Genomic DNA, 12,322 nt, shown 5'->3' with positions numbered 1-12,322 from the left:
GATAGACTTGGTTTATAAATACTTAGAGATGGAGAATCTTTATATGCTATGTTTAGCTTTTTAAGAAAAGACAATAGATGAGCGAGATGCTCTCTAGGGCCCTCTCCTTATTGAGGAGCTATTGATGGATGCTAAGGAGCTATTGGCAGGTGCTAACTGCCAGGAGAGGGAGAATATGCTCCTCCTCTCCTCTCCTCTCCTCTCCTCTCCTCTCCTCTCCTCTCCTCTCCTCTCCTCTCCTCTCCTCTCCTCTCCTCTCCCCTCCCCTCCCTTCCCCTCCCCTCCCTTCCCCTCCTATCTTCTCTTTCTCCTCCTCTTCCTCCCTCCCCCAACTCTCTCTTTTGTATCACAGTGAGATTTTAATAGAAACTTGAGGAAGAGAGCATAGATGGGAGCTCTTTTTGAATTACCACACTGAAGCTGCTCATCAAATCTATGTAAACAAATGGTAACAAAACAATTCCATTACAGCAAAATCATCCCCTAGATAGCTAAATATTTAACAAGTCCAACTCAAGATGTCAGTAGACACTAAAGACAGTTAGGATTCAGGATGCTCTTAGTAGATGTCTGTAGAGGCTCCATCCCGTGTTTGTCCTGGTAGAGGCAGGAGTAAGGACTTCTGGAGATTGATGTGTCTAGGTTTTTCTTTTTTTAAGCCATTAAAGAAATGTAGAAAATTTCTCTTTGCTTCTTCTCAATTCAGATCAGGATAAAACCTTGGCATTGTCTCAGGGGGCATATGGTGGGTAACTTCTGTAGTGTTTTTCCTGTGACAGTTAATTCTTTCATGATCTTATTATTCCTTTGAACACATCAGGACATAGCATACTATCTTCTATTCCTGGGCATGATGGGGAAATATAGGGTTGTAACAGATAGAGTGAAACCATCCTCTAGGGAAAGTCTAGGACCCAGGTCTAATCCCTGTGAAACTTCAGGTGAACCAAGCCTGTCATGTCTGCAGAGGTCAGTCTGCTACCACCTGATACCAGAGACCTGTAACAAAAAGCGCTCCCCTGAAATAGGAAGGGGACAGCAGTTCACAGCCCCAGGCTAAAGGACTCTTGCAGTAATTCTTCCCCAGGATGCCTGAGCTGAAGTTACAACTTCAATATTAGTTTCCTCTCTCATACACCTGTTGTTGCTCTCTTTAGACCTTGGTCCCTTGTTCATTGCCTTGCATTGCCTGGAACCCGGCTTGACCTCATGTGATGTGTTATGAATAGCATATTTGTCAAGGGCACACATGTCTCTTGAGGCTCAAATACACCTCTGTTTTCTTGTTGTCCACACAGCATCCCCACAGAGTGTTCCAGGACACATTATTAATAGGAGGCAGGCTGGCCAGCAGGGGAGGGGCTGTTCCCTTATGACTAGGTTTTTGAGGGTTTGCTTAGCTCGCAGTTGGCATAAAGAGGACTGGATATTTATTGTATCCCGTTGAAGAAATGTTTGAATTTGTTAGATGTCCTGTGACAGGCTCCTTTATAGTTGGGACCAGTGTTAAAATCGCATTTCCCTCATCATATTCCCTGTTAAGGTAATTCCTAGTGTAGTGTGTGCAGCCTGCCATTTTTTCAGCCTCACCAGTGAGAACACAAAGGCAGCAGAGATGAGGGTGTCTTCAGGTCACCATGGAATCCTTTTCTTTTGAGGGTGTGGCTGTTGGTAGGTGTCCTGTGCTCTAGTGGGTGGATGTATACTCTGGCAGTACTGAGTGGACTCAGTGGGCATTTAAAAACCACAGGGAAGGAGAAAGTGGTAGGGAATATAAGTGAGCAATTAGAGGGGAGGGGAGGGGAGTGGGAGCCTATCAAAACACATTGTGTGCAGGCACAAGACTCTCAAACAATAAGAAAGCAAAAATAAACTTAAACGTGAGAAAAGTTGGGAGGGGGAGTGTGGCAGGGTCGTGGGAGGAGATGGAGGGGTATAATGGGTGATGGATATGACTATATTTCATTGCATCTCTGTATGGCATTCTCAAGCATAAAGATGTTTGAGTAAAATGAAGAGATTTGTTTAGAGGAGAAAGAAGGGGCAAGCCCAAACCTTTTACAGTGGTTTTACAAAGCTGTGTGTGGCCATCAACAGTGAGCGTGGCCGTGTACACTGTCTTCACCAGCCATCCCCCAGTCTCGTCACTGCCTTGTGCGTTAATGGATCCATCCCGTATGCCTGGCATCTCCAGGACTTTCCCTCTGCAGTGAAAAGGCATGCTTTGGCTCTTTAGATCTCCTGCCCACTTTTAAGTCGGGTTGTTTGTTTTCTTACTGCAGCTCTGTGTATTTTGAATACAAAAAGAATCTTTCAGATAAATAGTTGGCAAACTGTTTTCATGCAGAGTGTAGCTTGTCTCCCAATTCTCTCAAGGATGCCCTCCAGGGAACACAAATTTCTAATTTTTATAATGTTCAGCTTGCTCATTTTTTTTTTATACCATGGAACTTGATTTTTTTTTGATGCTGAATATAGAAATTTATTGTCAATCCCAGGGTCCCTAGAGCTTTATCTGGTTGCCTTTTAGACATATTGCCATTTAGTATTTAGGTCTGTCATCAATTCTGAGAGAAATTGCATGTGCCTCTGTGTGTGTGTGTGTGTGTGTGTGTGTGTGTGTGTGTGTGTGTGTGTGTGTGTGAAAGATGTCTTAGTTTGGTCTCTTGCTGTAATAAACACCATGACTGGAACTCTGAGAAAAGGGTTTATATTTCTTACTGGTTACAGCCTGCTGTTGAGGGATATCAGGGCAGGAAAATGAAGCACAAACTCTTGAGGACTACCACTTACTGGCTTACCTAGCTAGCTTTTTTATACAGCCAAGTTCCATAGTTCCATCTGCCTAAGGATGGTACTGCCCACAGTGGACTGGGACTCCCACATCAGTTATCAACCAGGAAAATGTCTTACAGACTTGGCCACAGTCTGTCCTGGGCAATTCTTGAGTTGAGGTTCCCTCTTCTTAGGTAACTATAGCTGTACATCAAGTTGACAGCTAGTCATGACAGACGTGATTGATATGTCCAGGCTCACTTTTTTTTCCTTCTGCCAATGGACTCCTGTTTGTTTCAGTAGCACTTTTTGGGAAAGGATGTCCTTTTCCCCACTGAACTGTCCTGACACTGTGTATATGAGCCTCTATTTATGTGTTCTCTGTTGTGACTCATTGGTCTATGTCTGCACATTGGATCACTGTAGCTTTTTATTAAGGTTTGAGTCTGGGAGAGAACCAACTCTTCTCATCTTGAAGTGTTGTTTTTGTATGTTATATATCTTTTCCTTCCAAAACACAAGTGCAGAATTAGTTTGACACTGGGCACAAAATGCTTGCTGGGATTTTGCCTGGGATTACATTGAACTCATAGATCAATTGGCAAGAGTTGACATCTTACTTATGTTAAGTGGTCTGATACATGAACACAGCATACTTCTTGTATTAGTTACTTTTTGTCCCTGAGACGAAACTCCATGACCAAAGCCTACTTACAGAGAGAAGAGTTTATCTGGGCTTAGGGCTCCAGAGAGAGAGGAGTTAGTAAGGAAGGCGTGGCAACAGGCACTGGAGCAGGCAGCTGCCTGATCACATGTCATCATTACAAGAGGCTGGGATAGTCAACTCAAAGTGGTATGAGGTTATACACCCTCCAAGCCCACCCTGAGTGGTCCTCCAGCAAGGTCCCATCTCCTAACAGTTCCACCTGCCCTAACAGCGCCACCAACTGGGGACCAAGTGTTCAAACACATGAGTCTATGGAGGATGTGTCTCACTGAAGCCACAATACTTCTCCATTTCAGTTAGAAATGCTTCAACATCTTTCATCAGTGTTTCGCAGTTTTCTATATATAGATCCCATAACATATTTTATTAGAACTATATATAGTTCATATTTTGGGTACTGGTTTTTAAATGTCAAATTCCATTTGTTCATTATTGGTACCTTGGACAGTAACTAACAGGTGTATTAATCTTGTATCTTGCAACCTTGCTGAATTTGCTCATTAATTCCAGGAATGGTTGATTTTTTTTTTTTGGCCTTAAGTTCTTTGGTGACTTCTATGTAAATAACCCTGCCATCTGTAAATAGTAATTTTTTCCTCTTCCCTCTCTCTTTTTCATGATTTATTTTTTTTTATTTTATGTACATTGGCATTTTACCTGCTTGTATGTCTGTGTGAGGGTGTCAGATCCCTTGGAACTGGAGATACAGACAGTTGTGAACTACTGTGTGGTTGCTGGGAATTGAACCTGGGTCCTCTGGACGAGCAGTCAGTAACTCTTAACCGCTGAGCCATCTCTCCAGCTCTTCTGTTCCCTCTCAATGTCTATAATTTGTATTGCCTTTTCTTGTCTTCATACACTAGCTAGGTCTTCTAGGATCAAGTTGAGCAGGAAAAAGAGTACCCTTTAGTGACTTTGGGTGTTATGAGGGAGAAGTCCAGTTAGGACTTCCAAATTAGGGATGATGTAAGTGGTAGATGTTTTGTTGCTGTTCCCCTTCAAAGGGAACATGCAGCCCTCTGTGAGATTTTGTGAGACTGTTCTTATGTGTTGATGGGTGTGATTTTTCATCTTTACATTCCATGTGTGGTTGACTACATCAGTTGATTTTCAGATATTGAACCAACTCCCCACACCTGTTCAGAGCATAGAATTCTCTCTGTATTGTAGGAAGTGATTAGCTAGTATTTCATCAAAGCCTTTATTTGTATACTTTTTTTTGACAGGGTCTCACTATGAAGTCCTGGCTGGTCTAGAACTCACAGATACTGCTCTGCCTCCCAAGTGCTGGGATTAAAGGCATGTGCCACCATGCCTGCCCATTGTTAAAGACTTTTGTATCCACATTAATGCAGTGTGACCAGAGCTGTAAACTGAAGTAAATACTTCCCTCCACAAATTGCTTTGGTCATGGTATCCTTATTAAAGCAATAGAAAGAAAATTTTTTAAAAAAATGTCTCTTTAGTGAAGGTACTCTATGGTGCCTTTTGTGAATAGTAATATATAAGATACAAAAATGAATCATTTGGGAGAGGGAATGTGGGAACATGAGGTCCCTGCTTGTTTGGGCCTCACCATCAGAAGTTAAGCTTTGGGCACTCAAAGCCCTACTTCTGGCTTTCACACTGAGTGGGATAATGCACCTATAGTTTTGGAGCATTATGCTTATTAGCACATGGTGCAGGTTGGTACTGGTTGGATCCAGGCCAGCCAGTGGCTAGCAGTGCTCTTAGTAAGGATTCTCTGTCAGTCACGTATGTTCACCAATGGTCAGGACTGCCTCCCCAGGGGTCAGTGGGTTCTTGGTTGTTAAGGATCCTAATATAAGCAGACTGCTCACTGACAGACGTGTTCCACAATGGGATCAGTCTCTCACAGCAGTTCTTTGCTAAAAGCCCCCAGATTATTTTCTGCATTTGAAGATGTCATTTATGTCCCGGATTCTTTACTCTCCCAGGGCAGAGCACAAGGGACCCCGGGCACTCTGGGCTTTTCCACTGCAAATCCAGGCTTTCTCTAGGTGAGTCATGTGGTAGTACAATGGAAGCCAGTTTCTCACTTAGCTTTTCTGGTTTTGGAAGGCCCTGCTCTGACCAATGGAGGCCTGAACCTGCACAGTCCCGTGAAGAGGAAGCTGGAGACAGAGAAGGACTACGTCTTTGACAAGAGGCTCAGGTACAGCGTCCGCCAGAATGAAAGCAACTGTCGGTTTCGTGACATCGTGGTGCGGAAGGAAGAGGGCTTCACACATATTCTTCTCTCCAGCCAGACTTCAGATAACAATGCGCTGACGCCCGAGGTAAAGAGCTTCTGGGCCTCCTTCGCCTGGCCTTGGAACACCCTCTTCTCATTTGTCCATAATATCTATGGGAGCATGGGGAGTTGACAACACATCTGGGGTTGGGCACTCTCTTGAGCAGTGGTTCTCAGCCTTCTTATGCTGCGACCCTTTAATACAGTTCCTCGTGCTATGGTGACCCCCAACCGTAAGATTATTTCCATTGCTATTTCATAATTTGGCTACTGTTATGAATCATAATGTAAATATGTGTTTTCAGGTGGGCTTAGGCAACCCCTGTGAAAGGGTCATTCAGCCCCCAAAGGGGTCTCAACCCATGGGTCAAGAACTGCTGCTCTAGAGGAACTGCTCATCCAGGCTGGCCTTGGTGGGATTGTCTGGTATTCCCTGGTGCATCTGACAACCTCAGGAATGCCCATGAAGTGGTGGTGGTGGTGGTGGTGGGGGAGTGTCATGTCCTTGAACTTGTGACCACGTGGCTTATAGGATTTATGTAGATAATGGCTTTTATTGGGATGTGGGTGTGACAGCCCAGAATGACTGACAGATTGTGAGAGTAGAGCTGGCAGGTGCCTTTGGGGTTTATGAGGCAGGTGGTTGCTGTTGCCCTTCCTCTAAGCGTGGAATTTTGGGAGACTGTCCTCACCTACCTTTAGCAGGAGCACCCAAGGGTTCTCTGTAGGATTTAGAGTGTGGGCTCCTCCATGGGCAACTCCTCATATGCACATACACCTGGAACCCATGTTATTTTAAGCTCATTATGACACATCCACATGAGACCAATTCTTCCTACATTTTTTCTACTTCACTACCTTTTAAAAGCTTTTAAAAAGGCACATCATTTCCTTTCCATAAATTGAATCAATGACACCTCTTAGTTCATTCTGCCTCTAAGGAACAACTTTGTGGTAAATGGGTACCCACTCATCCTGGATGCCACACTGTGCTCCACCGATTTGAGTTACCCGGGGGCTCTACCTCATGAGCCGTGGGCCTGCATTCCTGATCCACCTCCGTCAGTTCTAAGAATGAGTTATGGATCCACTGATTTCAGTGGCTTGACGAGTCAGGTGAGCTGGCGCCCTGGGTACGGTAGTCCCTAAAGAAAGATCCCACTGAATCCAAGAGGAGGGGTTGGAGGAGGAATGTATATTTGGGAGTCTAGCAACCTGGGTTCTAATCCCACCCCCATTTCTGTTGCCGTCTCTGTTACCAGGGAAAATGACCCTGCCTGTGCACCACCTGTTTACAGAAAAGGCACTGAGTCTTGCTTGTGAGATTAGAGACAGCACATGCAGGTGCTCAGGAGAGCCTGGTGCCCAGGGCTGGCCTAGACAGGCTCTTGCTGTTACCAAGATGACACCGAGGCTGCTCAGAGTCCCCAGCAGGCCCACCTTACTTGTCAGTGAACAACAGACTGGGAGGGACGCTTTCATGGTGACAATTGAATTTCTTCTCATAGCTGTCCATGTGTCATTGGCTGGGTTGACAATACAAGTGAAAAGTCCATTCATGGCTAGATGCGCTGACTCAATGCTGAGATCAGAAGGTGTGTTGTGATGTTTTTCTTGTCAGCACAGGAGTGGGAACCAGGCCCTCTGGACGAGCCAGCAAACAAGGCTTCACAATTCAAAGCTTGTCCACTTTCCTGCTTGGAGAGGGGTCCAGTGCTTGCCCCCAGCCTCTCATTCTTACACTGCTCATGGTCTCAGCCAGCACCACCACCGGCATCCACAGTGTTTGAGGCCCCCTTTCTGTTGCCGTGACAAAATACTTAAACTCAAAACAATGTAGTCGAAGAAAAGGGTTTATTTCATTTTACACTTCTGGATCCGTCATTGAGAAAAATCAGGGCTGGAACTCAAGGCAGGAGCCTGAAAGCAGAAACCATGGGATAATGCTGCTTTCTGACTTGCTTTCTGGCTCATGTTTGGCTAGCTTTCTTACACAACCCAGAACCACTTACCTTAGGAATGGTGCCACCCACAAGTGGGCTAAGCCCTCCTACATCATGATGATTCCCCCACCAGACATGCCCACAGCTGATTTAGACAATTCATCAATTGAGCCTTCTCCTCTCAGATGACTCTGTGCTGGGTCAGGTTGACAGCTAAAGCTAACAGGGACACACAGGAACAGGCTAGCCATGCAGGTGTGTCTACCACGCCCTGTTTGTCACACCTGGCCATGCAGACTATCCTCAAAGCCTGTCTCCGTTAGTTTTTTCTGCTGGGCATCTGTCTCTCTCACATTGAGTTTCTTCTAGTTAATCTATAAGTTTTTCTTTCTGAATAACACTTTTCTTCTGCTTGAAGTCCATGCCATTATATTTATATTCTTTGAGAGTCTTAGAGGGATAAGCTCTCCTGGGCTGAAAATACCCAATTTTTACCGTTGCCTTTGAGTGGCCAGTCAGATTGGTGAAGGATTTGTCCTATAGATGTTTCTCTCCGCACACTGAACACTATATTCCATTACTTCCCTCTAGTGATTGCTAGTCTTCTTTAGAACTATCCTCTGGCCAAAGGTTCACCTTTGAGTTAAGCTTTCTTTTACCTCTGGATACTTAAAGATTTATCTTTGCTCTATATTGGCTTTCGTGATGTTCAAAATTCAGGCATGTATTAAGCAGACTTAAACCATTTCCCCAAGATGCTCCTGTCCTCATCCCAGAACCTAAGACGATGTTAAGTTGCATGCCTGGGCATTAAGGTTTCCGAAGGAATGAAGGTTGATCCTCGGCTGACTTTGAGATGAAGAGATTATTTTGGAAGGGAAGGTCTCCGTGGTCTCAGTGTCAATCACAGGGTTCTTAGTGCAGAAGAGGAAGACAGAAGAATTGGTGTCAGAGAGAGACAGGGTGAGCATCAAGTAGAGTTGGCTGGCCATTGCTGGCTTGGAAGATGGAGAGTGAGGCCAGGAGCTAGGGAGCATGCTGGAAATGTGTTCTCCCTTGTGGTGTCCAGGTTGGAATGCAGTCCACCTACATACATTCTCAGCCTCAGACATGGCTCTGCCTGTTTTTCTTGACAGCTGAAGGCATATACTTGTTACCTTCTTATTTGTGTTTTTTTTTTTTGCCTGTTTCTCTGATCTGGGCTCAGGGAGACTTCTTCAGATCTTCCAGTTTGCTTATTCTCTCTCCAGCTCTGTTTAGTCTGATGTTAATCTTGGCAGTGATTCATGACTTTGCTGTCCATATGATATGTTTCCTTCCCTTAAATGCTTTCATTTAATTCTCTGTTAGTCGTTATTGTTTACCCCCCCCACACACACACAATTTGGCTGTTTTAAACTGTTAGAGTCTCTTAGATCAACATTACTTAAAGTTGTTGTGTCCTTCCCATTTATGTGTCAGTTCATATTTCTCAAATGCTTTGTCATTTTCTTGTGAGCTCATTTGCAGTGGGAATTATTGCCTGTGAAGTTCTCATGTGGCTTAGGCTTCAGTCTCTCTCAAAAGCACTTTTGTGTTCATTTTTATGAAATGACTCAGGGATATCAGTAGCTTGTTTCCAATTTCCATATCAATCAATTCATTAATTTTTAAAAGATATTGCTTTTTCACACACACACACACACACACACACACACACACACACACACACACACACATGTCTAGGTGTGGTTTTGTACACATGAGTGCAATATTCTCAGAAGCCGTACTCCTGGAGCTGGATTTTAAGCAGTTGTGAGCCACCTGACATGGCCCCAGGAACCCAACTTGGGTCCTTTGCAAGAACAGTATGTGCTCTTAACCACTGAGCTACTCTACAGCTCACTCCCTGCCTTTAATTTGAAGATTTCTCTTTCATGTGGTATTCTACCTCAGAACTTTGTGTTGGGGTTTTAAGTTTTCTCATGGGAGATTTTACCTACAGAAAAAGTTCAAGCAGCTTGCTCTGACTGTGATGTGGAGGACAGAGGCTGAAGAAAGGGCTAGACTAGTTAGTTTTAGATGACAAGTTTCAAGCCTACATTTTGCATCCTGGCCACACTGCTGTGGGTCATCCTGAATGCCCAGACTCACAAGAGAAATTGTGTAGGCAGCATGGTCAGTACTCTCAACAGGGCTGTGACCGGAATGAGTCAGAGTGTGGAGTCCACACGTGTCGTGTGGTTTCATCCAGCGCCAGCCTTTGAGGTCCTGTATGCTGCTTCTGCTTCTGTGCCCAGAGTGTGTGGCAGGCCAGCAGCTGTAGCCCCTGGTTCTTTAATGACCTCAGTAGCCTGGGAAAGGAGAGGGGCTGTCTTCTCCTCTGCACTGAGCAGCTCCCTCACCACCCCTCAGCCAAACAACTGTTTCACAGGAGGTTTAGATATCAGAGCCACCATGCTTCGAGAGGCAGCCTCACCTTCAGTGAAGCTTCTAAGCATGGAAACACAGTAGTTTTCTTTTAAGGTCGGAGGTGAAAGCTGTGAGAGTTACCAACTTGCAGTGGGCTACTTCTGAATGTCTATACCAGGCACTGTGGTAGTCTCAAGAATACAGCAGGGGCTAAGAAAGACAACATTCTGATCATTATTCAAACGATGGTCTCGCTGGGGAAAGCAAGGGAAATTTCCCCTGTGGTGGTATGAAGGGGATAACAGATGTTCTTAATCCAGAATTTACTATCCCTCTGGGCTGTGAACTTCCAGGCGACCTGTCATTTATTCCTTACCTGGAAAGAATTCTAGATGTTAAGACCCGCAAATCCCCAGTCTCGTGGATAGTGCATGGCAGACCATGAGCTTGGTCATGTTGCAGTACTAAAGCTTGCTAAGCATGGTTCCCTATGACCCCTGCAAGGGTCTAGGGAGAAAATTTTAACTGAACCATCTAGAGGCTTAGGTAGCTCACCAAAGCTGTACACAGGACAAGTTCCCCACACTCTGTAAGGACTTCAACCAGCAAATCCCAGAAGTGGGTCTGTAGAGGTTCATAGAGACTGACCGAATCCATGCCAGGCTCCCAGGTCTGGACTAGTGACCTATGACCTCCAAGTTCATCCTTCTGCTTGCACTGGGGGTGGTGCTGGAAGGCTTTGGCTCGGTAGTATTTCCTTCCAGGGTCTGGCCTGTGCTTTCGTTCAGTGGAGGCTCTCAGATAGTCCGAGCTCTGCAAACCTCCCTCTCCCCGCAGATCATGAAGGAAGTCCGAAGAGCGCTGTGCAACGCGGCCACGGATGACAGCAAGCTGCTGCTGCTCAGTGCGGTGGGCAGCGTGTTCTGCAGTGGCCTGGACTATTCCTACCTGATCGGCCGGCTCTCCAGTGACCGGAGAAAGGAAAGCACACGGATCGCAGAAGCCATCAGGTGAGTCCAGCTTCTCTTTGAATGAGCGCTTTGGGTGCCTGCCAGTGAGGACCAGATTTAGCAAAGGCAAGAACAGGCTGCTCAGTTAAACTTAAATTTCAAACAATGTGGGATTTTATTTTTAGGATAAGTACATCCTTGGCAACGTTTAGGACACCAGGACATACCTATGTTTTAAAGTTATTTTTGATTTATCTGAAATTTGATTCTTTTTCAATGTCAGGGATCAAACTCAGGGCCTTGTACATGCTAGACAAATGCTCTATCGTCCAGCTCTGTTTCCATCTTTGAACTGTGGATCTGAGCTGGGCAGCCCACATTTTGTCCATGGCCCCAATGGCACGCTTTGCTCTCTGGGCTGCACTGCACTCCCCCCCTCACCCCCCCCTTTTTATTAAAAAAAAAGACACACCTATTTTTTTTTTCTCATTAAGGCCTGCATTGGCGATGCCCGTAATGTGTTCTGCTCCTGCCTTCTGTCTGATGGTGGGGGTCTTGGGTTGTGTAGACATTTCTGTGTCCTGGACCTGATGTGACTCAAGTACTAGGAAGAGGGTGGAGAACTTGGGGCTATTGTGCATTGGTAGACATTGTGGGTAGAAGTATTACCCCCCCTTAAAGTCTAGGGGGGGATTCTTCATGCTGACACACAGGGACAACTATTAGTAACCCTTTCAGGACACAGGATAATTATCTCCCCATTTATTTATATGTTGTTGTGCATGTGAATGCATGTGTAGGTGTATGTGTGTATGTGTGGGTACATGGTCGTGCATGTGGAGGCCGGAGGTTAATCTTAGCTGTTATTTCTCAGGCCATGTCCACCTTGTTGTTTAAGACAGGGTCTCTCACTGGCCTGGTACTTGCCAAGTAGGCTAAGCTGGCTAACCAGTGAGCCCTGGGCTACTTGTCACCAGCGCTCCAGCTCTTGGGTTACAAGTGCATGCCATCAAGCTCTACTTTGACACATGGGTTCTGAGGCACAAGCTCAGGTCCCCATTGCTTGCAAAGCTGGCACTTTACCCACTGAGATCCTTGCCTAGCCCCTCCCCCCAATTATTTATAACAAAAGCAAATGAACGAACTCTCCGACCAGGTCACTCAACTACTTGACAGCTGTCAGTCAGTGAACCACTCCAGGAAAGACTTACTTGCTTTTGTGCCTTGCTCAAGGAATCAGAGAAGAGCCACAGCCCCTTGGTCTCAAGACCATGGACATTTA

The 12,322-nt window shown here is 45.4% G+C and overlaps 1 protein-coding gene across 1 annotated transcript in view; it reads left to right on the top strand.

The window, feature by feature from the left end:
• Cdyl2 (chromodomain Y like 2) overlaps positions 1 to 12,322 on the top strand; it is a 203,652-nt gene that overhangs the window by 171,292 nt on the left and 20,038 nt on the right. The window contains exons 3-4 of the mRNA XM_076572188.1: positions 5,585 to 5,802; positions 10,928 to 11,100. Of these exons, the coding sequence (XP_076428303.1) occupies positions 5,585 to 5,802; positions 10,928 to 11,100 (391 nt within the window). The remainder of the gene's footprint in view (positions 1 to 5,584; positions 5,803 to 10,927; positions 11,101 to 12,322) is intronic.

Source organism: Peromyscus maniculatus, chromosome 5 (assembly GCF_049852395.1).
Source record: "Peromyscus maniculatus bairdii isolate BWxNUB_F1_BW_parent chromosome 5, HU_Pman_BW_mat_3.1, whole genome shotgun sequence".
In the NCBI taxonomy this organism is placed as follows: Eukaryota; Metazoa; Chordata; class Mammalia; order Rodentia; family Cricetidae; genus Peromyscus; species Peromyscus maniculatus.
This window is presented reverse-complemented; position numbering and strand designations above follow the sequence as displayed.